General features: G+C 43.5%; 2 protein-coding genes, 1 long non-coding RNA gene and 3 other non-coding genes across 6 annotated transcripts; 2 read left to right on the top strand and 4 right to left on the bottom strand.

The window, feature by feature from the left end:
• Nucleotides 1-2,715: 2,715 nt before the first annotated feature.
• Nucleotides 2,716-2,798, bottom strand: TRNAL-UAA (transfer RNA leucine (anticodon UAA)). Its single transcript has one exon. It is a non-coding gene; the product is annotated as a tRNA-Leu (tRNA).
• Nucleotides 2,799-3,159: 361 nt separating this feature from the next.
• Nucleotides 3,160-3,245, bottom strand: TRNAR-UCU (transfer RNA arginine (anticodon UCU)). Its single transcript is given in 2 exon segments — nucleotides 3,160-3,195; nucleotides 3,209-3,245. It is a non-coding gene; the product is annotated as a tRNA-Arg (tRNA).
• A 273-nt stretch (nucleotides 3,246-3,518) lies between these two features.
• On the top strand, nucleotides 3,519-3,591 carry TRNAV-UAC (transfer RNA valine (anticodon UAC)). The gene has a single exon. It is a non-coding gene; the product is annotated as a tRNA-Val (tRNA).
• A 282-nt stretch (nucleotides 3,592-3,873) lies between these two features.
• On the top strand, nucleotides 3,874-4,928 carry LOC140598929 (uncharacterized). The gene is made up of 3 exons (XR_012001454.1): nucleotides 3,874-3,983; nucleotides 4,155-4,228; nucleotides 4,492-4,928. It is a non-coding gene; the product is annotated as an uncharacterized lncRNA (long non-coding RNA).
• A 7,235-nt stretch (nucleotides 4,929-12,163) lies between these two features.
• On the bottom strand, nucleotides 12,164-13,099 carry LOC112930624 (olfactory receptor 4D9-like). Its single transcript, XM_026012965.2, has one exon. The coding sequence runs from the start codon at nucleotides 13,097-13,099 to the stop codon at nucleotides 12,164-12,166; it is 936 nt and encodes a 311-aa protein (XP_025868750.1).
• A 9,365-nt stretch (nucleotides 13,100-22,464) lies between these two features.
• On the bottom strand, nucleotides 22,465-23,400 carry LOC112930627 (olfactory receptor 4D9). Its single transcript, XM_026012968.1, has one exon. It carries the CDS (start codon nucleotides 23,398-23,400, stop codon nucleotides 22,465-22,467), a length of 936 nt encoding a protein of 311 aa, XP_025868753.1.
• Between the last annotated feature and the right edge of the window lie 3,633 nt (nucleotides 23,401-27,033).

Genomic DNA, 27,033 nt, shown 5'->3' with positions numbered 1-27,033 from the left:
CGTGTCGTGGGTGGGAATTATGAATAATTGATTAGGTTTCCAATAATCTATTCAACAGACATTCACCCAGTGGATGCCGCTCTTCAGCATTTAAGCAAACTTAGGCTGCGAAGACCCAGTCCCGGTCCTCGGGGCTGCGACAAGGCACACTTCCAGAAGCACCCAGTGTGGCGCTTTGGCGGTGGGAAGCTGGCTTTTGCAGCGTCACCTGGCTGACCCCAGAAGTAAGGGGCAGACAAGGCTTCCAGGAGCTGGTGAAGCCTGAACTGAGCCGTGAATGGTGACTGCCGAGGCCCCCGTAGACTTGGAAAGCAGAGGGAAGAGCTAACAGAACGCACGTTCTCCAGGGAATCTCAACATTTTGCTGGAGCTCCCATTGAAAGATTTTGATCAGGTGGGATTTTATATCTTTTGGCAGTCCTGTTTACCCTGACACCTGTGTCCCGGACACAGTTAATCTTTTCCTAAATTCTGCTCCCTGGTTGCCATGTCATTCCTTGAGGCATTGGGTAGGATCCCTTGAAAGGAAGGGAATCCTATGAGGTGGAACCTCACAATAGTTTTAGCCCTCCTTGGAGTTCAGAGACATTGCACCAAGGGGTCCCGGGAGGAATTGAGGCCTGCATTCTTTGATGAAATGTATATGATCGGGAATGTATCAGGAATGAAATGTATCGGGGAAGTAGGAGCAAAGTTTAAATAGGTAACACCTGTAATGGAAAGATATCCATGTTATGGGAAGCAAAAACACAAGGCGCTAAACAATACTTATGGGATAATATTTGTGGAAAACTGCAAGGGTCTTTATATGAATATATATTCTTTAATTATACATTTTGTATATTTGGGGTTTGCATGGTCATAAGAGATGCTTAAGGATAGAAAACAATTCAATAAAACAGCTACTTTTTGGGGAATGGCAAGGAGGTGTCTAAGAGAAGGCTCTTACCACTTCCTTTAGGTACGTCTGTTACTGGATTTAAAAAATGTGTTTTCATAATAAAATAAAGGAAGAAAAAAATGTAATGTGTTACACGAGTCCACCCTTTTGGGATCACACAGGCAACCCTTCAGATCAAAGCATCCCTGATCCTGTGTTTTCTACAGATCCCAGCAGAGAGCAGTTAAAAGCACAAATTTTCTTTCCAGTGTGTGTGTGTGGGGGGTGTTCCCTCTACGTTTCATGGTTTGGGAGGAGAATTGCTTATTAGTATTGAAAAATCACAAATGAATAAGGTACAGTTTTCACAAAAGAAGATGTGGATTCCCTATGAATCAGATGGCATGTCTAGGTTCCACCAAGAAAACTAAAACCAGCCCCCCCCCCCCCCCCCCCCGGAGCTGCCTGGGCCACGAAGTCAGTCCTGGGGGAGTTAGTGAGCCTCCAGCCTCACAACAACAGAACCAGGGTCATGGCGCCTGCTGAGTGCGGGACAACACGAGGATTTGTTTCCTGTTCTCCTAGGACAAGACTAAATTGACAGGTACCAAAGACTGAGAACCAAAGTCTCAAACTGTATACAATCAAGTGGTTTTTTTTTTTTTTTCCAATCAAGTGTTAACTGACTTAATCAGCATAGAGAGAGTTCACTGCAGCTGTTTATATTTAGTGCTTTTTTCCCAATGGTTCTCCACCCCCCCCCAACGACCCCCCTCCCATCCCCTCCTCTTGAAATGCCGTCCTCTTCCCACTTTCCAAGTTTGTTTGGTTTGGGAAGTGCCCTGTGATCTTTAAAGACAGGGATGAGGACCTGCCCCAGAGATCCCGGCTTGATCCTCTCGGGATGGGGTTAGGTACTGGGCCTCTGAACCTGTCATTATTGCTCTGCCTGCCACAACATCCCTCTGGCTCCTGCATAATGGGTGTGTCTTTCCTCCTAGAACGTGTCTGCAGCGAGGCCGATAGACCCTCTATGTCCCCAATGCCTGGTCAGTGGCTGGCACAGATCAAGCTCTCAAAAACTGCTGTGAAATGAATGAGGGCCATGGGTCAGGGAAAGCTTTGAGTGAAGGCTCAGACAGCAGAATTGGTTCTTTGGACAAAGTTTTATTTGGCAGAGAGAGGAGAACACTCCTGTCACGATGAATGATTTCCACAAAAGGGATCAATTTGCCCTGAAAACGTTCTATGCCACTCTGTTGTGCCACCCTGTATAATTTACTTTATAGCACTTAATTGCCACCAGAAATTCAGTTTATTTGCTTGTTAATAAACCATCTCTTCTCTCTGTCACTGTGATTTAAGTGCTGCTGGTGAGGACCTTGTCTTTTTTCTCGTCCTTATTTGTTTACTTTTTCTTAAAAAAAAAAAAAAAAGTTTGCATTCCCATAACCGCAGCATTTAGAACAGTCCACCGCACGTAGCGGGATCTTAATTAACTGTTGCAAAGAGTGAAGGTTTCTATTGCAGAAATGCACACCCCCCCAACCCCCCAGGTAGTATAGTTTTACACAGACCTTTTCTTTCAGTTTTCTAAACCATCAGTTCTTAATTTGTGGCTACACGTTCTGTGGCGAAAATACTAACATTCAGATTAAAATGCCATTGCCAAGTAACCCTTCAAGCTGTCTCGGTTCTCGGTTGCTCTCATCCATCATCCTGTCTCAGCCTAAAATTGCAAAAACACCCAGCCTAAAATTGCAAAATTACCGTTCACCATCGCTCAGAGAAGGGTTTCTTTTTATTTTCATTTTTTGGAAAGGCAGAAAAGTCTTTACCAGAAGTGGGGTTCGAACCCACGAGGATATGAATCCATTGGATCTTAAGTCCAACGCCTTAACCACTCGGCCATTCTGGTATCCCGCGGGCTTCCGCTCACTTTTAGACAACGTGAACAACACCGAGCTGCTGAAGTCTAGGGTTTGTTTTTTTTTTTTTTTTTCCTGCTAACGTCAAAGCGATATGGGGGAGGAGGGGAAACCCCAGTGACTTCTCGCACCTCCCGCGTCTCATCACAGACCCTGGGGCCCCGAAGGCGACGGAGAACCAGGCTCAGGTGGCGGGACTCCCAACAGCGTCGAGCGAGAGGGCACAGCCGGGGGTTGGCGTGAGCTTCTTCCCTTCCCCCCAGTGGGGCGGGGGGGGGGGGGGGATGCGGACTTTGAAAGGGGGTCAGGTGTTTGCTTTCCGTTGCCTGCTGTCCCTTACCAAAACAAAAGCGACTCTGGTGGGACTCGAACCCACAACCTTTGAATGCCTCCATCTGTCTAGAAGTCCAATGCGCTATCCATTGCGCCACAGAGCCAGGCACTGGCGCCCCCTCCGCGCTGCTTACATCAAGGCAGGCGCCGCGCCGACCCGGACGCTGGCGGGGGCCCAGGCCGCGGCCGCCTGCGGGGAGCGCTGGGTGCGGCCGCCGAGCGGGGGCGCGCGGGGGGCGTGCGCGGGGGGCGCGCCGGGCAGCCGGGGGCCTGGGCAAGGCCTCCCCTGGGCCCTCGCGGAGAGCAGCCCGCTCCGGGCGCGGCGGGCGGGGCCTGCGTGTGCACTTCCTCCGCCCCGGAGGCCCGCCGCTGCGCGCGGTTCCATAGTGTAGCGGTTAGCACGTCTGCTTTACGCGCAGAAGGTCCTGGGTTCGAGCCCCAGTGGAACCAGGGGGCCGCGGCTCTGCCTTTTTGCTTCGGGTTTCCCCTTTGCCAGCCAGACGCGGAGTTCCGCTGGGGCGGGCGAGGGGCGCCGCGGGCGGGCGAGGGCCTCCGCACCCGGCTCCGCGCTCCGCCCCCCGCCCCCCGCCCCGCCGGCCGCGTGGGCCCCAGTCCCGCCGGCGCCTGCGCACCTCGGCCGGCGACGCTGCCCCCGTGTGGCGGCTCTGCGGAGGTGCAGGCGGCCCGCCCGGCTCGGGTCGCGGCGGCGTCTCTCCGCTCGGAGGCGGTTCTTCTGTGACCCTCGGGCGGGGGCGGGGGCGGGGGCGGCTTTGCATCCTCCAGTACAGATGCTCATTCCCTTTATTGGCCACTTAGGATTTTTGTGCAAAAGATAGCGTACGGTAGGTACGCCCCCCCGCCCCCCCCCCCGCCCCAACGATATTCTGGAGATCTTGGTCTCCCGGCAAGTGCGCGCATCCTTTCGCTCCCCTTGCCGGGATGTATCGCGGCGGTTAATGGGCGCTGCCTGGTGACCTTGTGTCCCATCAGTGACCTTGTGTCCCATCTTACAGGCCATGCCGTGGTGGATTCCTTCGGACTTGGCTGTGGGGTGGATCCGCATAAGGAGCAAGCACAGCAACTCCCCGTAGGTGTTGCCTAGGTGCCGGGGCGGGGTCGTGCTGGCGCGGGGAGCGCGCAAGGTCGCTGATGCTCTGGACCACCTGGACCCGGGAAGACGCGCAGGCAGGCCAGGTGGCCGCCAGGGCCACGCCCGCAGGGCACAGCAGTCTCAACCTCCGCAGCCTTTTTTGCCTTAGAGAAGGGATTGCTAGGTATATATATATATATATATATATATATATATATATATATATATATATATTTTTTTTTTTTTTTTCCTCCTTCTAGGAATATTGCGACTTTCACCTCCAAAGAGCTCGGTCGATGCTATACTCCCACCAGCAGCACGCTGCTTGCTTCCCTTCAGTCTCTCAGATAAAATGCATTAACAGGCTTTGGGGTCTCTTTGCCTTTTGAAAGGGGAAAAATGTTTTAATTCATATGTCTTTTATCAGAGTAAGGTTGAATATTTTTTCATATACTTACAAAACATTCTCTTTCCTCCCTATCGTCCTTTCTTCCCTCCCACCCTACTATCTTTTCAATCTTTTTGTCCGAATTTCTATTATATTGGTAATGTTTCCTTATTGATTTTTAGGTGCTTTTCATAAATACCGATTTAGAGATGTTTTGCGAATGTATTTCCCAGACTTACCGTTTGCCCCTTTTCTTTTGAGATTTTTGTGTTATGCAGAAATGTAAAACTTTTAATGTCGTCAAATTGATTATCCGTTTGTTTATTTTTGAGGAGGGGCTTTAAAATTTCTTGCTTAGAAAATGTTTCTCTATTCTGAGATTATATTCCAAAAATGATGCTATATTTTCTCCAGATTATTATTTACTTAAAATTTATCTGTTACATTTTTGGTCTTTTTGAAATCTAACTGGGTGCTATGTTCTGAATGTTTTTGTTTATTTTTATTTATTTATTTTTTAATATATATTTTTTAAATTTTCCTTTATTTATGATAGTCACACAGAGAGAGAGGGAGAGAGGCAGAGACACAGGCAGAGGGAGAAGCAGGCTCCATGCACCGGGAGCCCGACGTGGGATTTGATCCTGGGTCTCCAGGATTGCGCCCTGGGCCAAAGGCAGGTGCCAAACCGCTGCGCCACCCAGGGATCCCTTTTTGTTTTTTTTTTTTTTTTAAAGATTTTATTTATTTATTTATTTATTTATTTATTTATTTATTTGACACACACACACACACACACACACACACACACACAGAGGCAGAGACATAGGCAGGAGGAGAGGAAGGCTCCCTGTGAGGAGCCTGATGCAGACTTAATCCCAGAATCTAGGGATTGGGACCTGAGTTGAAGGCAGATGCTTAACCACTGAGCTACCCTGGTGCCCCTGAAGTTAAGGTATTTCTAAGGAAAGGGCCTTTAGAATAGTGGCATTTTAAATTTTTGCTTTTCTTGTGAGTTAAATTTAATTCGGTTTCCTTTGTAACTTTTCCATCAAAGAGGAAGCTCAGCCTTTTTTGGAGTTTGTCTCTCAAGGTTTTTAAATAGAGCACCCACCTTGCAGGGGAATGTCTTGTCATAAATCACCATATTTCAAGCTTCAAAAAGATAGGTTTTTTTTATAGGCCTGAAACTGTCAAGTATTTTTTTCTGGAAAATATAAGAGAAAATCTTTGTGACTACTGTTTAGGCAAAAAAAATTCTTAAATAGGCCATGAAAAGTGTCCCTAAGACTAACAATAAATTTAACCCCCAAACTTCTACTTGTCTAAAAATACTCTTAAAGGAAAAGACTTGTCACAGATTGGGAGAAAAATATTTGCCAAAATCTTATCTGATAATTCTTGTATTCGGAATTTGTTAAAAACAAAAACAAAAACAAAAAACCTCTTATGTTGCAATAATAAGAAAACAAACAACCTAATACAAAACTGGTTACAGATCTGAACAGACATTTTCCCAAAGAAGAAATACAAATGGCAGGCAAGTACATAGAAAGATACTCAACATTATTAGCCATTCGGAAAATGCATTGTAAAATTATACTACACACCTGTTAGAATGCTTAAAAAACAAAATCTTAATGCTAACAATACGAAGTGCTGACAGGGATGAGACGTAACCAAGAACTCCCGTATGTTGCTGGTGGGAATGCACATGGTATCACCACTTAGGAAAAGAGTTTAGAAATTTCTGTAAAAGTAAACACACTTATTTTGCCAGCAACCCAATTTTTAGGTATTTGTCCAAGAGATGCGAAAACACACGTTTACCCAGAGATCTACGTGTAAATGTTCATAGCAACATTAGTCATCATCTCCAAAAACTGGAAGCAAGCGAAATGTCCTTGACTGGTGAGTGGGGGAAGCAGCCAAGCCATGGAAAACCATCAACATGAGGAAGGAATGAGCTCCTGATGCCCCTGGGAACAGGGTACATTTCAGAAGTGTCATGTGGAGTGGCATAAGCCATATGGGGAGATAGCCTTATGGCTTTCTGGAAAAGGGAAAACTGTAAGCACAGAAGACAGACCAGAGACAGCATTCTGGGAGCCTGAGAGGACTTCACATGATGCCCCAAGATCTCACATCACTGAGGACATTTTGCCTGTGGAGGTAGAGAGCAGTGTGGGTGCAAAGTGGCACAAGGGAACTTTCCGAGGTGATGGAAATACTCAAAATCTTGATTATAATGGTGGTTACATGACTTTATGCCTTAGTCAAGTCTCATAGGACTATATACCTTACAACGGTGAATATCACTGTATATAAATTATACCTCAATAGATAAAAAAGGTCAGGTTTCTAGCACAGTGCAGGCTTTCAGTAATGGAAACGGAATTAACCATCAAACATAAAAAAGTACTTATTGGAGGAATGATAGAATGGAGTGGAGACTGGAATTCAGATTGAGATCATTAACAGTTTTATGTGAACTCTGGATAATTTTTTTTTGCAGTCTTTTTCCATTTCTTGGGGGATAGTGGGCTAATAGAAGCTGAGTGATAGAGCAGGCTAAGTCGCAGGTGTGTCAAACCTCCAGATCCAGAAAGAGGTCTCTATGTGATTGTGTCTAAAGACACAGAGGAAATTTTTTTTTTTTTTGTAATTTTAAGGAAAAAAAATTAACTTCGCAGGGGATAAGGAGAAGGAATGGGTTCAAGGCATCAGAAGCTCCACATCATTTTTCAAACTATTAATGGGAAGCGAGAAGTGAAAGACAGGTTAATGAAGTGAGAATTGTAGGGCCACTTAGGGGCTGCCCTAAGTACCCTAACTTGAGAGCAAGCAGAGTTTGGAGACCACACTAGTCCCCTCCTCATCCTGAGTCAGGGGTGAGCAGGGAGACGCACGCAGAGGAGAAATTTTAGAAGAAATCAGACACGAAAAAAAGGATGAGGGGGAGAGAAGAGAGAAACAGTGGGAGCCTAGAGAAGGAAAAGAAGATGGAGGAAGAGGAGGAAGGCAGGAAGGGAAGAAAGAAGGCAAAAAGAAGGAAATGAAGAAGGGAGATGTCACCGTAAAGGGAAGTGTTGAGTGTCCTCTGCAGTTACTTCTGGTGTCACCCATTGTACCAGTTTTTAACAAACTTGCCTCTGAGGTCTTGGTCTTCAGGGTTGATGTTTCTTTTGACAAGTTCTATGTTAAAAAGGATGTAAACAATAACTGCTTTAACATGGTCTGGTGCACATTTTCATTTCTTTAGCAAAGGTGCGTGTTGCCTTGGATGTCAGTTCTTTCTCAAAGGCATGGGATTTTTGCAAAGTGATTTTTCAGTGTTGTGAGGTTGGTCCAGCATGTGGGGCTGAGGAGGATGGGAGACCCTCCACCTTTTGGGACCCCTACCGTTGCCCACTTCTGTGGACTTTCAGCCTTCTAGAATTTCCTGGTTTATTCAGACAGGCCCACTGACCTTCAGGATTCAGAACATGTCTCCTCCTGTCACCTGTTCCCTGCGTGCTGACATTGGGCAGCGGTGGGAAAGGGACTGGAGCCGAGCTCAAGGCCTGCTGTTCCATATTGATGGGTCTGAGGGTTTGGTAACTGGAACTGATGGTTTGGGGGCTTCACAAAGTCCACGCAGACAGTACGCCCTGCCCAGTGGTTTTCAAGCTTTTTTTCACTGAAGCACCTGCAAATAACTATGTTTTATTTACATCAAGACCACTATACTCAAGGACATATCCGAAATAACATTTTGAGGAAACAATGCTTTTTTACTATTTGAAGAATTCTATGCTCTTTTATTCTCCCCTTGACTATTCAATTTCATTAAAAAAAAATGCATGTGCAGACCTACTAATGACATCACACCCCTTAGAGTTGCTGTAGTCCGTGTGGTGAGACAGAGGCCCTTCACACCAGGGCCGCCCAGAAGTGGGTGCGGATTCCTGGTATCCGTGACAACTCTTGGATCTCCTGGAGATGGTGCCTGGGATGTTTGCATTTTAACTTAACAGCTCAGTGATTCGATGCCCACTGAAGTTGCAGAACCACTGGCTCCGGGGAGCACACAGGCTGCTCCTCGCAGAGATTTCCAACTCTTATCTGTGGAGCCCTGAAGATGACTGCGGATGAACTCAGGGGGACATCTACAGAGCTGCTCCTCTTGATCTGTGCAAGAGTTCACGTGCAACATCGTTTCTGTTTTCAGATCAACTCGGATCTCAGAAAGATCTGAGATTTGGGGGAAAGAAAATACATGTGATAAAGGTTTTGAGACTTCATCTCGGGAAATAAGAATCTCAGTTAAGTTCTGTCTACCAAAGGGAGAGTCACAGAAATGGAAGGACTCCCTTTAGGGGTAAGGAAACATAGAACATTTTGCTTCATAGACACTCATCCTAAATCAAGAGGAGCTTCTTTAGAAATACAGCTTCCCAATGTGGGAGATATTGAACAATTTAGCAAAAACTTAAATGTTTTACATTAGAATCCACATGTTAAAAAATTGTTGTCAAGCAAAACATGCTCATCACCTTGAAGGAAAAGAAACATATTTTCTTGGGAAAGGGATTTTAATATATTCCACTTGACTCTAAAGTACTATAGTCCTTTTTTCTTTTTTTTTTTTTTTAAGATTTTATTTATTTAGGGCAGCCTGGGTGGCTCAGTAGTTTAGCGCCGCCTTCAGCCCAGGGCATGATCCTGGAGACCCTGGATCGAGTCCCATGTTGGGCTCCCTGCTTGGAGCCTGCTTCTCCCTCTACCTGTGTCTCTGCCTCTCTCTCTCTCTCTCTCTCTCTGTGTGTCTCTCATGAATAAATAAATAAAATTTAAAAAAAAAAAAAGCTTGAGTTAAAAAAACTCCTTAAAAAAAAGATTTTATTTATTCGTTTGTTTAGAGAGTATGCAGGAGTGGGGCAGAGGGAGAGGGAGAGAGAGAATATCAAGCAGAAACTGTGCTCAATATGGAGCCGGATGTGGCGCTTGATCTCAAAACCCTGAGGTCATGACCTGAGCCTAAATCAAGAGTTGGACACTTAACCAGCTGAGCCCCCTGGGCGTCCCTAAAGTATCATAGTCTTGGGATGCTGACTGGCTCAGTCAGAAGAGCATATGACTCTTGATTTCCAGGTTGTGAGTATGAGCCTTACATTGGGGGTAACGATTATTTAAATAAATAAATGAATCTTAAAAAAAAAAAAGTACCATAGTCTTGAGAACACTACAATCAATAGTCTCTTAAAAGTAAGTGTGTGTGTTTTAACATTAACAACATGCTACATGTTGTTTTCTTGTACTAAACAGTCTATATGTAAACACACATGTGTACATACAGGACATACACATATATACGTTTTGTTTTGTTTTTTTTTTTTTTTTTGTCTTGTGAATCCTCAATTCATTATTTGCCTCTGGAAGGTAAAGACTAAATGCTAAAAAAAATATACAAGGAAGGGAAAGTTTAATTTTTAAGAAAAGTATTTCTTTTTTGTAATAAAAAATGATTTATAAGGGCAGGGAGGAGGATGAGCAAGCTTCCAGTTATAGAGTGAATACGTCACCGAGATGAAAAGTGTAGTGTAGGGCATAGAGTCACTAATACTGTAGTAACTTTTTATGGTGACAGATGGTGAGGACACTTCTTGTGGTGAGCATTGCTTGATGTACAGAATTGTAGAATCACTAGTTGGTGCCCCTGTAACTATTATAACATTGTATATCCACCATACTTAAATAAAAGTTTTGAAAAATGCTTTGCAAGGAAGTCATATGTTCTTATCCAGAGTAGATAAGAACATATGACTTCGGGCACAGTGTGATTCTGTATTCTGGTTCAAAGGGAAGTTTGAACTGTCCTTGCCGTTTCTGTTATGTCAGTGATTAGATACCAAAGTCAAAGCTGAAGTCAAAAGTGAGGTGAATGATTTTACTTCTAGGCAGGAAGTCACAACCACCCCAAAGAAGCAAATGCAAATTTTCAAAAGATCTTCCAAGTCTTCACACTTTAATAAAGCACCATGCGTCGAGGATCTGGTATAAACGAATGTGAATTTTGTTCATCGTGTCCGCCTTGCTGTGTTGTGCTGAAATGTTCCATCCTTCCAAACCTGGGTCTGTCGGGCTACCTTTGACAGCCTGGGCTTGGACTCACCTCCTCACATGCACCCAACGCAGCTTTCCTGTTCTACATCTCCTTTATTCTAGGAGGACACCTGGTGCCTTTGACTAGTCCATAGAGATACCACTGAGAATAGACTCAGAGCTGCTCCCTCTCCACCATCACCACCAGCAGATTGCCACAGCCCTCCAGAGATATATCTAACTTCTGAAGTTGTGGTGTTCTATCTAGCTTGTCTCTCATGAACTGTGTCTCACTTATGAAATAAGTGAGATTTTGGGCAGGGATTTGGGGCCAGCATCAAGGGAGGACTATGAAGTGGTGATAGAGATGTTTGGGATGGGCTATATTTTGGAGCAGGTTTCCCTTGCTTGTGTTTTTCTTAGAATCAGGCTATGTAAGTGACTCTTTGCTTCCCTTACTTCATGCATCCGTTAGAGATTGCGTGGGAGAAAAGATTGGGATCCAAATGCAATCCAAATTTTAGTTGACTACCAATTTCATCTATTTGCTTGACAAATTAATAGGTTGCCAGGAGACCAACTCAAATATAATATTGCATTCTATTCTCTTAAAGAGGAGGTCTAGATGATGAAAAGTCTATTTATTCTTCAGCCTTTGCTCCCTGTGGACTTGAGTCAGGCACATTCTAGCAATGCATACAGGATAGGGTTCCTTCCTCTGGAAGGGTGGCTGGGAATGAATGGCTGAAAAATGATGTTGAAATTCTTAGAGGGGCCTGAAGCTTTAAAGTATCTACTCCTTGGTCAGATAAAGACAAGCAAGCACCTTTTGTAATACTACAATAGAGGAGAAATTTTTGTGGATGAGCTTGTTTCAGACCCTATCAAATCCAGAATGAAGCAGCAGGAGTAGTAAAACATGCACTTAACTGAGGCTCAGATATCTCAGAGCCTGAGATAAAACATGGAACTTAGCTCCTGCAAAGGAAACTCAGAGGCTTCCCTAGAAAGATGCAACCTGGATCCTCCACGGTTCACAATGGAAAATGATTTCCTCAGAGGGAGGGGTGGCTGGGCTTTCCAGCCTGGACTCCTGCTCCCTGGATATCATTTTACTAATTACTGATTAGGCAACAACAACCACAACTCAAGAACTGAGAGGTAACTTTCTCTCAGGCCTTATTTCCTCACCTGTAAACCTCACCTGAGGTGTTTGGGCCATGTAAGCTTTGGAGTCTCATTAAGAGCTAACAATTTATGGATCCGAGACCCTTAGTGATCAACAATCTCTCCAGAGAAAACCTTTCAGAGAAGATTGTTTTGGACCACCACCCTTTTCGGGGACACTGCTGTAGGACAAAGGGAGAACTTTGGCCAAGATGGCCTATGGATCGGGGTCTTCTACTCTGTGTTGAGAAAATACTTTTCAGTTCTGACTTTCAGTCTGGACTTCATAGGATCTATTCTTTTTTAGAAGGTCCAAGTCTTCTCTTCAGTCTCCTCATGGCTGACTTCATCTCCTGGTTCCTCAGGGTGTAGATCATGGGGTTCAGAACAGGGATGATGACTGTGAAGGTGATGGAAACAGCTCTGTCCATGGGGAGGGCAGTGAAAGGCCGGGCATAGACATAGATGCAGGGCACAAAGTGAAGGGTCACCACAGTGATGTGGGAAGTGCAGGTGGAGATGGCTTTCCTCCTGCCCTCCCCAGCATGAGACCTCAGCATCGTCAGAATGACTGTGTAGGACACGAGGAGGAAGACAAACCATAGTGTAGAGATTAAGCCATTATTGGAAATCATTAAGACCTCAAGAACCAAGGTGTCAGTGCAGGCAAGTTTGAGGACCTGGGGGACATCACAGTAGAAGCCATCAACAACATTAGGCCCACAGAAGGGGAGGGGCAGCAACAGGGAAATCTGCACGATGGAGTGGACAAAGCCCCCCACCCAGGAGGCCACAATGAGGGCAGTGCATCGCCCCCTACTCATGATGGTCACGTAGTGCAAGGGTTTGGAGATGGCCATGTAGCGGTCAAAGGCCATCACAGAGAGAGAAAAAATGTCTGCCCCACCGAGAAGGTGGAAGAAGAACATCTGAGTGATGCAACCATTGAAGGAGATGGTCTTTGTCCTTGACAGAAGGTCCACGAGGACCTTGGGAGCAGTGATGGAGGAGAAGCAGATGTCCAAGACTGAGAGGTTGCGGAGCAGGAAGTACATGGGGGTGTGAAGGCGGGACTCACAGGTCACAGTGACCATGATGAGGAGGTTTCCCATCACAGTTGATGTGTACACCAAAAATAAAAAAAGAAATAAGACCAAGCTCAGCTCTTGAGACTGGGTCAGTCCTTGAAAAATAAATTCTTTCACTCTGGTATAATTTCCCTGCTCCATTGTGTCATGTGTTTTCTCCTTCAACTACCTGGGGAAAAAATAGAAGATAGAAAGTATATCATTAAAAACAAAAGGAACGTGAGTTATAGAACTGGAGTGTCTCGGGGGTTATTTTTACAATTATTTTCCTTTTGGGGAGGGATGCCTGCAATTCAGTGAGTTATCCCCAGTAGTGGGGTTTTTTAAGTTCTTTCAGAGCAAACCAAAGAGTGGATTTCCAATGGATGCTTAATCGAAGCACCTAAATCAGTATGCTATTAAATTCTTAGAGGATCATAAGGGAAGGGAAGTAAAATGGAATGGAAAGTCATCAGAGAGGGAGAAAAGCTATGAGAGACTCTTAACTCTAGGAAACAAACTGAGGGTTGAAGGAGGGGAGGTGGGGGTGGGTGGGGTAACTGGGTAATGGGCATTAAGGGGGGCACGTGATGTGATGAGCACTGGGAGTCCTATGCAACTGATAAATCATTGAACACTACATGTGAAACTAAGTGTGTACTTAATGTTGGCTAATTAAATTGAAATAAAAACATTTTTTTACACTTGCATAATTTTACATATTCTATATCCCCTCTTGAAAAGTCACTAGATGGTCTGAAAAGTGAGGAGAATAGTTTTGTTTTGCAACAAATACTCCTGTATCTAATCATTAGGAAGTGGGAAACACACAGGGGAGAGGTATAAAACAGCCTGTGGCTCTCATGGAAGCTTAGAGAGGCTTCTCTCATCATCTTCCACAGCAGACAATCTGTTGGGCATAGTCTGTGCAAAATTTCATGGTACTTGATGATCAGCACTGAGGTAAGGTCAGAAAAAGCCGTTTCCTGTGTGCCCCCCCCCCCCCAGGACAAACAGGTTTGCAGTAGCTAATACAGTTCAAGCATATGCTGCTTTTGCTCTCAGTTTTTCTTCTCTTTGGTGTCTTGTTCTCTTTTGTCCATGGGACTTGGCAAGTGGTAGCTATCGTCCCTGCTCTGGGTGATGCTCTTGGCAAACACTTCATCGCCCAGCACACCAGACAAATGGCTGTCTTTTCTTGGGCTCCCTCCCTTTGCATCACCTACATTTGGATGACGCTTCCCCTCATCTCACTATTTGTAGAGGTTTCAGTTTTGTGCAAAAAGCACAGATTTTGGAACCGGTAGATCTGAATTTGAATATAAATTCAGTATTAATTGAGCAAGTGGCTCAATTAGTAGATGACTCTGAGCTTGTGTCTCATCAGTAGAAGTGGGTATAATCATGTTTGTGTCATAAGGTTGTGAAGTTTGAATGGACTTGTTTCATTCTTAAATCTGAGTCCCCACAGACTACATGTTCCCTCATATAGAAGCTCCTGGCATTTTGCAGGGCCGGTCTTCTCTACAACATTATCTGGGAGATGCTGTTACACTTTCCCTATAAAAGAGAGTTTTTTGAAATAATTGCAACAATGATCAAATGCAGCATTTAAAAAGCAGATACATTCCATACAATGGAATATTATTCAGTTATAATAAGAAATGAGCTATCGAGGCCCTGATGAGAATACAAAGAGGGTCCTTAAATGCATATTGCTAAGTGAAAGAAGGTCATCTGAAAAGGTACACACTGTATGACTCCAACTCTATGTCATTCTGGAAAAGGCCAAATTGTAGTAGAAAGATTAGTGGTTGCCAGGGGCTGAGGTGTGCAGGTAGGGAAGGATGAGAAGGGGAGGCATAGGGGATATTTGGAGATTTTTAAATCATGGATACGTGGCATTATGCATTTGTTAAATCTACAGAATGCACAACACTCAGACTGAACACTGATGCATACTAAGGACTTTAGTCAATAAACGTTTCCAGCTTGGTCCCTCCGTTGTTGATGAATGTAGCACACACGCATGCAAGGTGTTAATAATGGAGAAACTGCTGGGAATAGGGAATGTGCAGAGCTCTCTGTACTTCCCTGTTTAATGTTTCTGTAAACCTAAACTGCTCTAAGAACTAAAATCTATTAGTTTCTTAAAAAGCAGATAAAACTTGAGAACATTTACATTTTGTAAAGAAACACATTTTTGGAAAATCTTTTATTACCAAGCTTCACTTTCTGTAAATGCGAATTCAATGCTTTCCTCTTGCTTCCCAGCCTGTTGTAAAGAGAACATCTACAATAAGTACTGCTTTGGGTGGTTGGTGACAGGCATCTGGCTTTTGTGATTTTATCAACCGTTTACAATAAAATCTCCCTTTGCAACTCTTTCTCTTAAAAAAAAAAGCTCTTTCTCTTAAAAAGAAAAAGAAAATCAGGTTTGTTACAGTGTAACTTGCATGTGAGAAGGTGCATACATTTAAGGGCACAAGGTGATGCCTTTTGACGTATCAGACCTGGAAGCCATCCCTACAATCAGGATAAGGAACATTTCATCTGCCCCCCAAAAGCCTCCCGTGCCCTAGAGAGCCGTGGAACTCTTGGTGCGGAATGACTCTGCCCAGAGCTCTGCACTGAGACAGGACCCACGTCTATCAGGGCCCCGGGAGCAGACGAACGTGTCCCTAGGATGGCCCCAGCCCCCCGGTAAGATGCCAGCCTGGGAGCCCAGAGTGCCAGGAGCATTTGCTGTGCTGCAGGGCACACATGCCCTAGGCCCCTGAGAGCACTTTCTCGGTGCACTTACTAAAAAGGGCTTGCAGTGGTGCACATGGATTTCTTGCAATGCAGTTTTTCTCAATGCAGTTTTTCCTGAGAACTGTTCCCCTGAACGTGAACACCGGGCAGGACGGCCTCTGTCTCTCTGTCTGTGTGCGAGGTCCCCCGAAGCCTGACTTCCCTGATGGCCGGCCAGCAGCGACCAGAGCAGGCCTCGTCTCTGTGACGCTGACCAGCCCTCTTGCCATCTCCTGGGATACTCTCCTCTGCTCAGGGCCCGGTCCTCTCTGTTAAAATCAGGATGCAACTCCTCTTCCCCACTGCCAGCACTTACTGGACAGTCCTTGTCCCCAGTGGAAGGAATGTCGGGGCGGATACCCTTTCGTGTCACTGGCACTCCCTCCCTCCGTGTTGGGTCCTCACTGGAAGCCAGCGCGGGCCTGCCAGGCTCTGCAGGGCCCTCTGACCGCTCTGTACTCGCTCGCTCATTTTCTCATTGCAACAGAACATCCTCCTCACCAGCTTCGCCTTCTCTTTCCTTTGAAGCCCAAGCCACAGAAGTTAATGGTCTAGGCTTCCTGCCACTGATCTGTGGCCCCATCCATCACTCTCAGACAGTTTCATTGCCTTCAAACCTTTTTCATTTTTAAAGGGGTCAGACATTTCCTTCTGAGTAAAGATTAAAAAAAAAATTAGAGATAAAATGATTAGAACACATGCAGTGTGTTAGATAATGCACGGAGGATTTTGTTTTGTTTGTATTTTGAATGATGGCAGGAAGCACTATGGTGCAAAGGAAAGACGCCAGCTTGGGGGACAGGAGCTCTGGTGCCTTCAGAGAGACGGTGGAATCTTTGAAGACAGGAAACCCCCGGAAGGTCAGTCTTTTCATCAGTGAAATGGGAGCATTTGCTGCCTTCAGTCCTTTTGAAAGTAGGCGAGGTCTGCATGGCACAGAGCAATATTAAGGGGACTCATTGATGTGGGCGATTTCTAGGCCTTTGGAGCTTGAATGCTGAATTGGTTTAAATAATATTGCCTCAATTGCCTTATGACTAGTCAAGCCTGGGTACTGCTCATTGCCTACCAGCAGTCAAATCTCAATAAACCTCAGGTTGTTTCTTGATATTTAACTCTAAGGTGATGGGTGGTGGTTAGAAAAATGGTTGACATCCAGAATTCCCAGGGGCCATTTGTCATAGGGGTCGAGAGAATGGGCTTTGAAACTCATGTGGATGGGGTTCTATGCAGAAATTAGTCACGAATGTGACCAAGTCACCCAGACCACCAAGAAAGACCCAAAATGGTGCTCTTCTGGGCACAAAAGGGATGTGCAACTAGGAAAGTAAAACACAGAGGCTAAAAGAGAGTCCTTTTGTATCAACGTGTCTGTTTGGAACAAAAAAGAAGGAAAACAGACAAGTATCGTTTATGAGTTGGCCTTTGGTTTTGTTTCTGGCCAGAACAAACTCAAGATCCCGAGCACTTCTTCAGAAACATGTCTGGGTAGACAGGCTTGTTGAGCTTCACAGAATCCTCAGCTGAGGGAAACCCCAGCCTAACTGCCCAGCATGCAGGTGTCACCCCATCTCTTTGCAAGCTGATTTCCCGGTATGCTCTTCAAGTCACCTTCCTAATGTTGAAGAATGAGTTCCCCTTCTTAGCATGACTTCTAGCTTTCATATACATAATTATCAGTATTCAGAACACTTCTGTAATTCATGGTGATGTTTCAAAATTGGCTGTGCATGGGCACACAGGCACAGACTCACAGTCAGATATATGAGCACACACCAAAGAGCCCTCATAACAGAATTACCTCATTAAAGGTCCCAAACTCAAGTCCCTACCTGAGAAGTAGAGCTGGCCATTTGGTTGCATATACTGACCTTAGGAGACACTGGCACTGGTTATCAAGGAATATTCTCTTTTAAGGCAGACATGCATCTGAGGATGGGTTGGGTCAGTTTCTTCTTTCCTACTGTCAGAGGCAAAGGGCAGTTCCAAGAATTGCCTCCGCATCTTCCCACCACAGTCCTATCACGCTGCTCTGTGGTGTCCCTGACATGAAGCAGTCTCCCAGCCTCAGACCCACAGAAGCTCACCGAAGGGAATTATTTTTGGCTGTGACTGCTCACTCGAGTAGCCAGACTTTCCTTTTGGGATGAAGCTCCCTTGAGTGTTATTAAGAAGTCATGCAGTGGAGGATGTATGCAAACACACACACTTTGGCTTTGTAGTTTTCCTAATGTAGGAGAGGAGGTGAATCCTCCTAGACCTTGGGCTTAGAGCCCAAATATCTTTGCCTGAAGGGCTCATAGGGGACAAACAGGAGTCTTCCTCTTTAAGATGTAGGAACTCAGGGAAAATGAACAGAACTCCCGGTAGAGTGTGTTTCAGACCATTCCAATTTTTTCTTTCTAGGCAGATGGTTTGCTTGTTGTCCTATTGATATGCATCATCAGAATCATCATAAAGTTTGGGAAATGCATTTTCTCCTTGTTTCCCACCAAACTTCTCATACCAAGAGGGAATATAAGCAGATAGAAGATATGTTGGTACTATCATTCATCAAATATCCAATTGCAAAGTATTTTGTGAGCATCTACCATGTTCCAGGCCCTATGATTCCAGATCCTGAAAGCGGAGAGTTGCAGGTTGCTCCTCATCTCGTTCCCTGTATCATTTTTGAAACCTTGTCTCTCACCATCGATCTAAGGATGGTCTCACTTGACTATTGCATACCTCCAACTTAAAATGTCTATAGTAGCAGGTCCTGGCTGGTTCAGTTGGTAAAGCATGTGACTCTTGATCTTGGGGTTGTGAGTTAAAGCCTCATGTTGGGTGTAGGGATTACTTAAAAATAAAATCTTTTAAAAAAGTTGATCCGAGGTGTGCCTGGTTGGCTCAGTCAGAGGAGCATGCAATTCTTGATCTTGGGGTCATGAGTTTGAGCCTTGCATTGGTATAAAGATTACTTAAATACTTAAAATTTTAAAACAAATAAAAAAGTTGATCTAGTCTGATATTTTGATCTGATCATTATTATTAATAAATAATTCTCTTGCTGTCTCTGGCACTATTATTCTGCTTGTCATAAGGGCCCAATACATCTGAATTACCTTGGACATTTCTTACTACCCACTTTTTTTGGTCCTTTGTAGCCTTCTCTGAACAAATTAATTTTAGGTTTCTTTCATAATTTGCAATAATTGTTCATAATTTACTTCTAGAACTTGCCAGTCCTGGACCTGATATTCATGCTCCTGTGCAATCCCCTCCTTTTGTGTGTGGACTGAATTTAGTGACTTGCTTCTAATGAATAGAGTACAGCAAATGTGATAGGATGTCACTTCCAAGATTAGGCTATAAAAGACTGACTTCTATTTTGCTGCACATTCTTTTGCCTTGATTTTTCACTCTGATGAAGGAAGCTGCCATGCTGGAGAGGTTCACATGGCAAGGACCTGAGGGTGGCCTCCAGCAGCAGCCAGTAGGGAACTGAAGCCCTCAGTCCAATAGCTCATGGTTCTGGCCAGCAATCATGTGAGTGAAGTTGGAAGCAGATCCTTCCCTAGTTGAGCCTTGAGATGAGACAGCAGCTCTCAGCTGACACATTGATTGTCATCTTGTGAGAGACCCTGAAGCAGAAGACTTAGTTAAGCCATGCCTGGTTCCCAACATACACAAATGTGTTGTTTTAAGCCACTAAGTTTTGGAGTAATAGATTACTAACACAGTACTGAACTAATAGTCTTCTTTATTGAATAAGAGCTATGTTGACAACTCTTCCAAACTTGAAAGAGTTTGAGTTTCTCAAAGAAGTCCACAATGGCAGGATCACTCCTAAACCAGCTGGTTTGTATATATATAGATATGTTTATTTGTTTAAAAAATACTGTGGAAATTTAAAATCAACCTTCCTTATATAGAAAAAAGTCACAGGTGGTAGAACCAAGTATACATGACCTGCGTAGGATAAGATAGAATCAGTTTATATGTAATAGTTACCTAAGGACATGTCTCTACCTGGAGAAAAATATAGATTAATCCTAGTAATTATGTAATGCCATATTGCAAGGAAATAAATTTAATGCTGTTTTCTTGAATTCAAATGCTTTTCCTCACTGTGTGTGATCGGGTTGTTTTGCATGTGTAAACAGTCCGAGGCAGCTTCATGGGCACCTTTTGCTGGGTTGCTGTCATCTGGGAACACAAACTCTGTACACATCTTTGGTTACCTGAAATTCCACCTAGTCAAAGGTTTTGCTCAAGGTAGAGTCAATATAGAGGTAGGAAAAAAAAAAAGGTGTCATTGTGAAAAGTACCTAAAATCTGGAGAACAATGATACCAAAGCAAAGATGGAGCCAGGTAGTAAATGGTCACTTGGTCTGCAGATGGATCTAGCCAAAGACAAATTTATGCCTTTATTGGAATTTTAATGCTTGGGGAAATATGTCTAATATTGGAAAATGATTCAGAACATATTTTGAGTGGTGGGAATAGAACAGAATATAGGAAAGGACGATCAACAAAGAAAAAAGATACTCATCTCTGTAGGAGCTTCTGGATTAATAAAAGTTGTTTACAATTACCCGATGGCAACTACAGGGGTAAGTGAGGGTTGTCTTCTATAAAGGGTGTCTACCAGGCCAATCTTTTTTGGGGACTTTACTCCAGCATTTTATCTTTTGGGATCTGACCTTCCAGTTTACTGTTACTCTAACTCCCACTATTACCTTGATCACCTTCCCCTTCCTTTACATTTCCTTTCCACAAATTTCCTTCATTTCAGTTTGGCTTTCTGTGCATTCCAGCAGTATTTCCAGCACATCTATACATTAAGAGGATCCTTTGGAGACAAAGTCTTAGTCTTTGTAATCTCATCCAGTTGTGATTTCTTAGCAACGAACCATAGATGTAGAAGAGATCATTAGAGTTCACAATTTTTCATGTTCTCCTTTTCTTTCTGGGAATAGAAGTAGATTACATTCTCCAGATTCCCTTGCAGTAAATTGGGATTATATGAACAAGGGCTGGCCAATGGAATATGATCAGAAGTGGAACATACCACTTTCAGGATTGGCCAGTAATGGCCCTTCCCCTCTCCCCATAATTCTCTAAATTTTTTAAAAAAGATTTATTTATTTAAGAGAGAGAGAGAGAGAGAGAGAGAGAGAGAGAGAGATCACACGTGTGCATGAGTAGGGGGAAGGGCAGAGGGAGAGAGAGGGAGGGGAAGCAGAATCCCTGCTGAGCATGAAGCCCTGAGTGGGGCTCAATCTCATGACTCTGAGATCACAACCCCAGCTGAAACCAAGTGTCAGACACTCAACCAACTGAGCCACCCAGGTGCACCCCCATCTCCATGATTCTTAATCCTCTATTCCTTTCTCCATTTGTTAGATGAATGGAGAGATTCTAAGGACCTTGAAAAAGGTGGACCTAAAGGTGGAAGAAACCTGCATGGAACAGCCCTTTCTAAAGACCAGCATTGGCCCATGCTATGAGCAGGAAATAAATTTTTACTCTGCTCATTAAGTTCTTTGGTTTTGGATATTTTGTCACAGTGTTTGATCTACTTTGATTAACAGATGAGTGCCAGCTTCTGTGGCTTGAGCTTTATCATGAAGAGAAACACAGTCTAATAAAATCAATAGATACCAGCAAAACATCAGTTGGATTGCTAGGTAAACCTCCTAGTATCATTCTCATCCCTTTCACTGCAAAGACTAGCAAATTCCCAAATCCAATGATTAAACCTTCATGCTTTTTATGACCCTTCCTTTACCTTTTAATGGACAGAGTGGAAAGTGTTAAAGAGTTGTGGGGTCCATTTATGCAGATACAATGAAGAATTTGGGGCTGACTCATCTGTGATTGAGATAATCCTACTATGCAATGAGTAGTCAGTTTTTCTCCCAGGGGAGTGCTTAGCATCTCTATTTGCTTAAGCCTTGCACAGATCCAGGTGAGCTGTCTACAGCCTTTACCTATCTCTGTTATTTCTTGATGAACGCTTCCACTCACCACATTACCTCCTTCTGTCTAGGGGGAAACTGGCCTCAAAGTGATTTGAAGATTTTCTCTTCCCAATAGAAATCATGGATTTGCATTTCTTCAGAGGCCACAAATGGAGTTCTGCTTTCATGACTTTCCTTATAAATGTTAACTGGTGGTATTCAGTCCATGAGTGCGCTACTTCATGGCTACATTGAGCTCACCATTGCATTTGTGCAGCGTGGTGTGTTCTTACACCATTCTCTCCATTTGTAATACTGGTTTCTTTCCTTGGGTTTTTTTTTCCATCTTTTCCCCTTGAAAATATCTATTCACTGTAAAGTGCCTTTTGAAGCTCTTAGGTAAAGTGCCTACCATATTTCCACAGCACTTTGCTCATATTGTTATTAGAACATTTTGGGGTATGGCTCTAGGGAAGTGAATCTATTTAATCTTTTTGCAGCTATCTGAATCCTAGCACTGTCAGGCATATAATGCATGCTCTGTAAAATATTTGCAGAGTGAATAATTGAAAGTAAGTAATAGAAGTGATGAATGAGCTTCACCTTAGAGCAGTGTCACCTATAGGTCCTTAGCACATACTATACTACAGAACCAACTTCTTCAAGGACTCTGTGACATCCGTAGATGCCTCTTTGTTTTTGGCATTAAAGTGATCTCTTCCCATTTTGAGAAAGTGAAATTTAATGGCTATATTTACCTCTTTGGGGCTATTTCATTCTCAAAGAATTTAAATCCTTTCTGAATGCCCTAGTCGTTTCTTTAATCTCCTCATGGCTGACTTCATTTCCTGGTTCCTCAGGGTGTAGATCATAGGATTGAGCAAAGGGGAGATGACCGTGAAGGTGACAGAGATGGCTTTATCTGTGGGGAGGGCAGTAAAGGGCCGGGCATAGACATAGATACAGGGCACAAAGTGCAGGGTTACCACAGTGATGTGGGAGGTGCAGGTCGAGATGGCTTTCCTCCTTCCCTCCCCAGCATGAGACCTCAGCATCATCAGAATGACTGTGTAAGATATGAGGAGAAAGAAGAAAATAAACCAACTGACTAATCCATTATTAGAAATCATCAGGATCTCCAGAGAGATGGTGTCTGTACAGGCGAGCTTGAGGACCTGGGGGACATCGCAGTAGAAAGTATCAAGAACATTGGGTCCACAGAAGGGGAGTGGAAGCAACAGGGAAATCTGCACAATGGAGTGGACAAAGCCCCCCACCCAGGAGGCCAGCACCAGGCTAGTACATCGTTCCTTACTCATGATTGTCATATAGTGAAGGGGTCTTGAGATGGCCACGTAGCGATCAAAGGCCATCACAGAGAGAGAAAAAACATCTGCTCCTCCCAGAAGGTGGAAGAAAAACATTTGAGTGACACAGCCATTGAAGGAGATGGTTTTTCTTTTTGATAGAAGATCAACTAGGACCTTGGGAGCAGTGATGGAGGAGAAGCAGATGTCCAAGACAGAGAGGTTGCGGAGCAGGAAGTACATGGGGGTGTGAAGGTGAGACTCAAAGGTCACAGTGACCATGATGAGGAGGTTTCCCAGCAGAGTTGTCATATACACCGTAAACAAGAAGACAAACAAGACCCAGCTCAGCTCTCGAGACTGAGTAATACCCAGGAAAAGAAATTCTTTCACTCTCGTATAATTTCCCTGATCCATTGGGTCACAGATCCTTTTTCAAGTATATCTTTGGAAGAAATAACAAAGTAGTTAAAGAATGTGTTATAAAATCTACTGTTGTCTTTTCCGTGCCTTGAGTTATGGTGTTTGCCTTGGGAGGAAGCTCTTTTCCTATGCGTGCGCTGTGCCTGCAATTCAGCATGCCACCGGTAGGTGAAAAATTATCTGGGTTTTTGACTCAGTTATCCAAGCAGATAGGTTCTATCACTGTGGACACTGAAATACAGGTGACAGGTCTGTGAACTTATTCAATTGTACTTTCACTATACAACATGACACTTAAAATAATAAATAATAAACATGAATTCAACTACATGAATAATTTTGTTCACAAAATATATCATCACAAGAATTAAAAGATAACTCACAAATGGGATGAGGTATTTACAATATATATATCTGAAAAAATATTCGTGTCCAGAATAAGTAAAAACTACAAATCAGTAAAGGAAAGAGATGACAACTGAATCAGAAAGTGGTGAAGACATGAACCAAAACTGCACAAAAGAGAATATCCAAATACCAATTCAATGTCATTAGTTATCAGGGAAATGCAAATTAAAATTACAGGAAGAAACTACTACACACACATGAATGTGGCTAAATTGATGAGAAATACCAAGAGATGGTGAAGATGTGGGACAACTGGAACCCTCACACACTGTGGGAGGGTGTGTGAAATTGGCCCAGACACTTTGCTATTGGGTTATATCTGCTAATGCTGTATACGTATCACACAGGATGGACATATATATGTAAGAACATCTATTCCACTCCTAGGAAATCTGTACACATGTCCCATCCACCACAAGACATATCCTAAATGTTCATAGCAGCTCCGTTTGTAATTGCTTCAAACTGGAGGATGACACAAATGCCCATTAACAGTAGGAAAGATAAATCATGTTAAATCCACACAGTACATCAGTGGGAATGATCTGCAGAATGTGGAATAGTATAAATGAACCTCGTTATGTTTATAACATTGAGCCAAATAATCCAGGCACAAATGAGTGCACACTCTCTTATTTTGTTCATACAAAGGACAAAAAGATACAAAACTAAAGGAAATGAGGGAGGTTTTTGAGATGTTGATGATGCTCTCTCTATTTCTTGATCAAGGTGATTGTTAAAAGCATATTCATTGTGTGTGAAAATTCATTGAGCCGTACCCTCATGGGCATTTTTTGTATGTATGTACATTGGTACTTCCATAAAATGTAAAAAAATAATAAATATGTGGTGATTATAACATTTTAATCTTGTGCCTAAAGAATTAATTTCATTGAAAGTGACATTAAATGGACTACTCATTTTCATAATGGTTACTTTTAGAGTTTTGTAGTTGTAAGCCTTTACTAGCTACAACCTGAGAGTTGCCTTTTATTTTTTTCTCCCTTAGGGACTTTAGGTCCTCTCAAATCCTTGTGTTATGCAGGCTGCCCTATAGTTCTTTCTCTGATTCTGGTTTTAATTTCTGCATTTCTTTTTTATTTTGCTCTTCTAATCTTAGGAAAAAAATCCTTAAATGGCCACAGCTCTCCCTGTAGTACTCTCCTTTTTGCTTCCATTGAAACATAAGAGCTCTCTCCCCATTCTATTATCATTTGTTCTGATTCATCTCAGTCTCCCTGTCTTGGGGGTTTAGTATGACATGGAATGACAAGAATAAATGTTCAGAATAATGATTGCAGGAGACTTCAGGTTTCCAGGATCCCAGAACTAAGAATTCCCCCTCACTGTACTCACCATGGCTAGAAGGTGGGGAAATCATTTCAGAGTGGAGTGTCATCCACCTGGAATGCAGAAACATATTTTAATGGACGACAGCAAGCCACTCTAGAATCTTTCTTTTGGATACTGGAATGCTAAGTTAACAGATTTCAGATCTGCTAAAAAAATCACTGCAACAAGCCTAAGAACTTTCTGTGCTCTTGTCTTCTCGCTCCCTCCCATTCTTCTTTCTCTCTCCTGTCCTGTTTTTCTTTACCATATCCATTTTCTTCCTTATCTACCATTTCCATGACTGTATTAGGATTCTCCTAATCCATATAAATGTGTGTGTGTGTGTGTGTGTGTGGATATATATATATATATATATATAATGTACATGTAAAGCACATATTGTACCTAGATATATAGAAATAAAAGGACAATTACTATGAAGAATTGGCTGACACTATTATGGAGGCTGAGAAGTCCCATGATCTGTGGTCTGTAAGCTGCAGACCCAGGAAAAGTGTTGGCATGATTCAGTCCTAGTCTGATGGCCTGAAAACCAGGGAACCAATGGTATAAATGATGAGATGAGATGAGATGTTCTGACTCAAGCAGGGAGGCAGTAGAAAAGGAACAAATTTCTCCTTCCTCCACCTTTTGTCAAACTGTTCAGGCTCCCAAAAGATTGAAAGACATCCACCTTAACTGGGAAGGGCAATTCATCTGCTCTACTGAGTCCATCGATTCAAAAACTAATCTCATCTGGAAACACTCTCAGAGATACACTCAGAAATAATGTTTAATTTGGGCACCCTGTGGCCAGTCAAGTAGACACATAAAATTAACCATTATGATTACATTTAGATGATTTCTTTTTAGAGAAGGAGCACATATACATGAGGTAGGAGGGACGGGCAGAGGGAGAGGGAGAAGGAGAATCTTAAGCAGGCTCCATGACCAGTGTGGACCCTGACTGGGGCTTGATCTTATGACCCTGAGATCATGACCTGAGCTGAAATAAAAATTCCTAGATGCCTTTTTAAAAAAAGATTTTAATTTATTTATTCATGAGAGACACAGAGAAAGAGGCAGAGAGACACAGGCAGAGGGAGAAGCAGGCTCCACGCAGGGAGCCTGATGTGGGACTCGATCCTGAGACCCCAGAATCACGACCTGAGCCAAAGGCAGATAGATGCTTAACCACTGAGCTACCAGGTGTCCCAAGAGTCAGATGCTTAATCAAGTGAGCCACCCAGGCGCCCTTGAGATGATCTTTTTGAGGGAAAAGTAACTCAAGTATCGGTCCTTTCTTTAAGAAGTTTACAGTTAACACAGTAAGACTGTTGTAGCTTGTGGAATCAGTGGAAAGAAAAGTAAAGGGGTATGAAATCATGGGGGGCAAACAAAAATCATGGGGGGAGCATACACAAAAACCTGTCTCATTTGGGCATGTAATGTTTGTAAACCCTGTCTAGAGTTCAGCTGAACAGTATTGCCCCACACTTGCATTTGGGGTACTCATGGGTGAATCATCTGGAACACTCATGCAGTTTGGGTTTTACCACTTCCTAGCTGGTGTGGCCTTTGGCAAGTTACTTATTAATAGTACCAGACTCATGACAAATATATGTGAGATTCACAGGGCATTAGAGTTAGTTCTTGGCCTGCACCATTACAATGCAACATGATGATAATAAGACCTACCTCATACGCAGGCTCCTTCTAAGGAGGCGGTGAGATTATATGTCTGTTTTGGAAACTGAAAGCAGCTGAGGAAGCTGATTCTGCCAATGGCTACTCAGTGTCTCCAGCCTCAGGTGAGTGCTTTTTCCTTACACATGCCAGGTCCATCTGTGGGGGCTTGTCTGAGAGTGGCTCATGTTGCTATTGGTT

This window comes from Vulpes vulpes, chromosome 5 (genome assembly GCF_048418805.1).
Source record: "Vulpes vulpes isolate BD-2025 chromosome 5, VulVul3, whole genome shotgun sequence".
NCBI classification, from domain to species: Eukaryota; Metazoa; Chordata; class Mammalia; order Carnivora; family Canidae; genus Vulpes; species Vulpes vulpes.
This window is presented reverse-complemented; position numbering and strand designations above follow the sequence as displayed.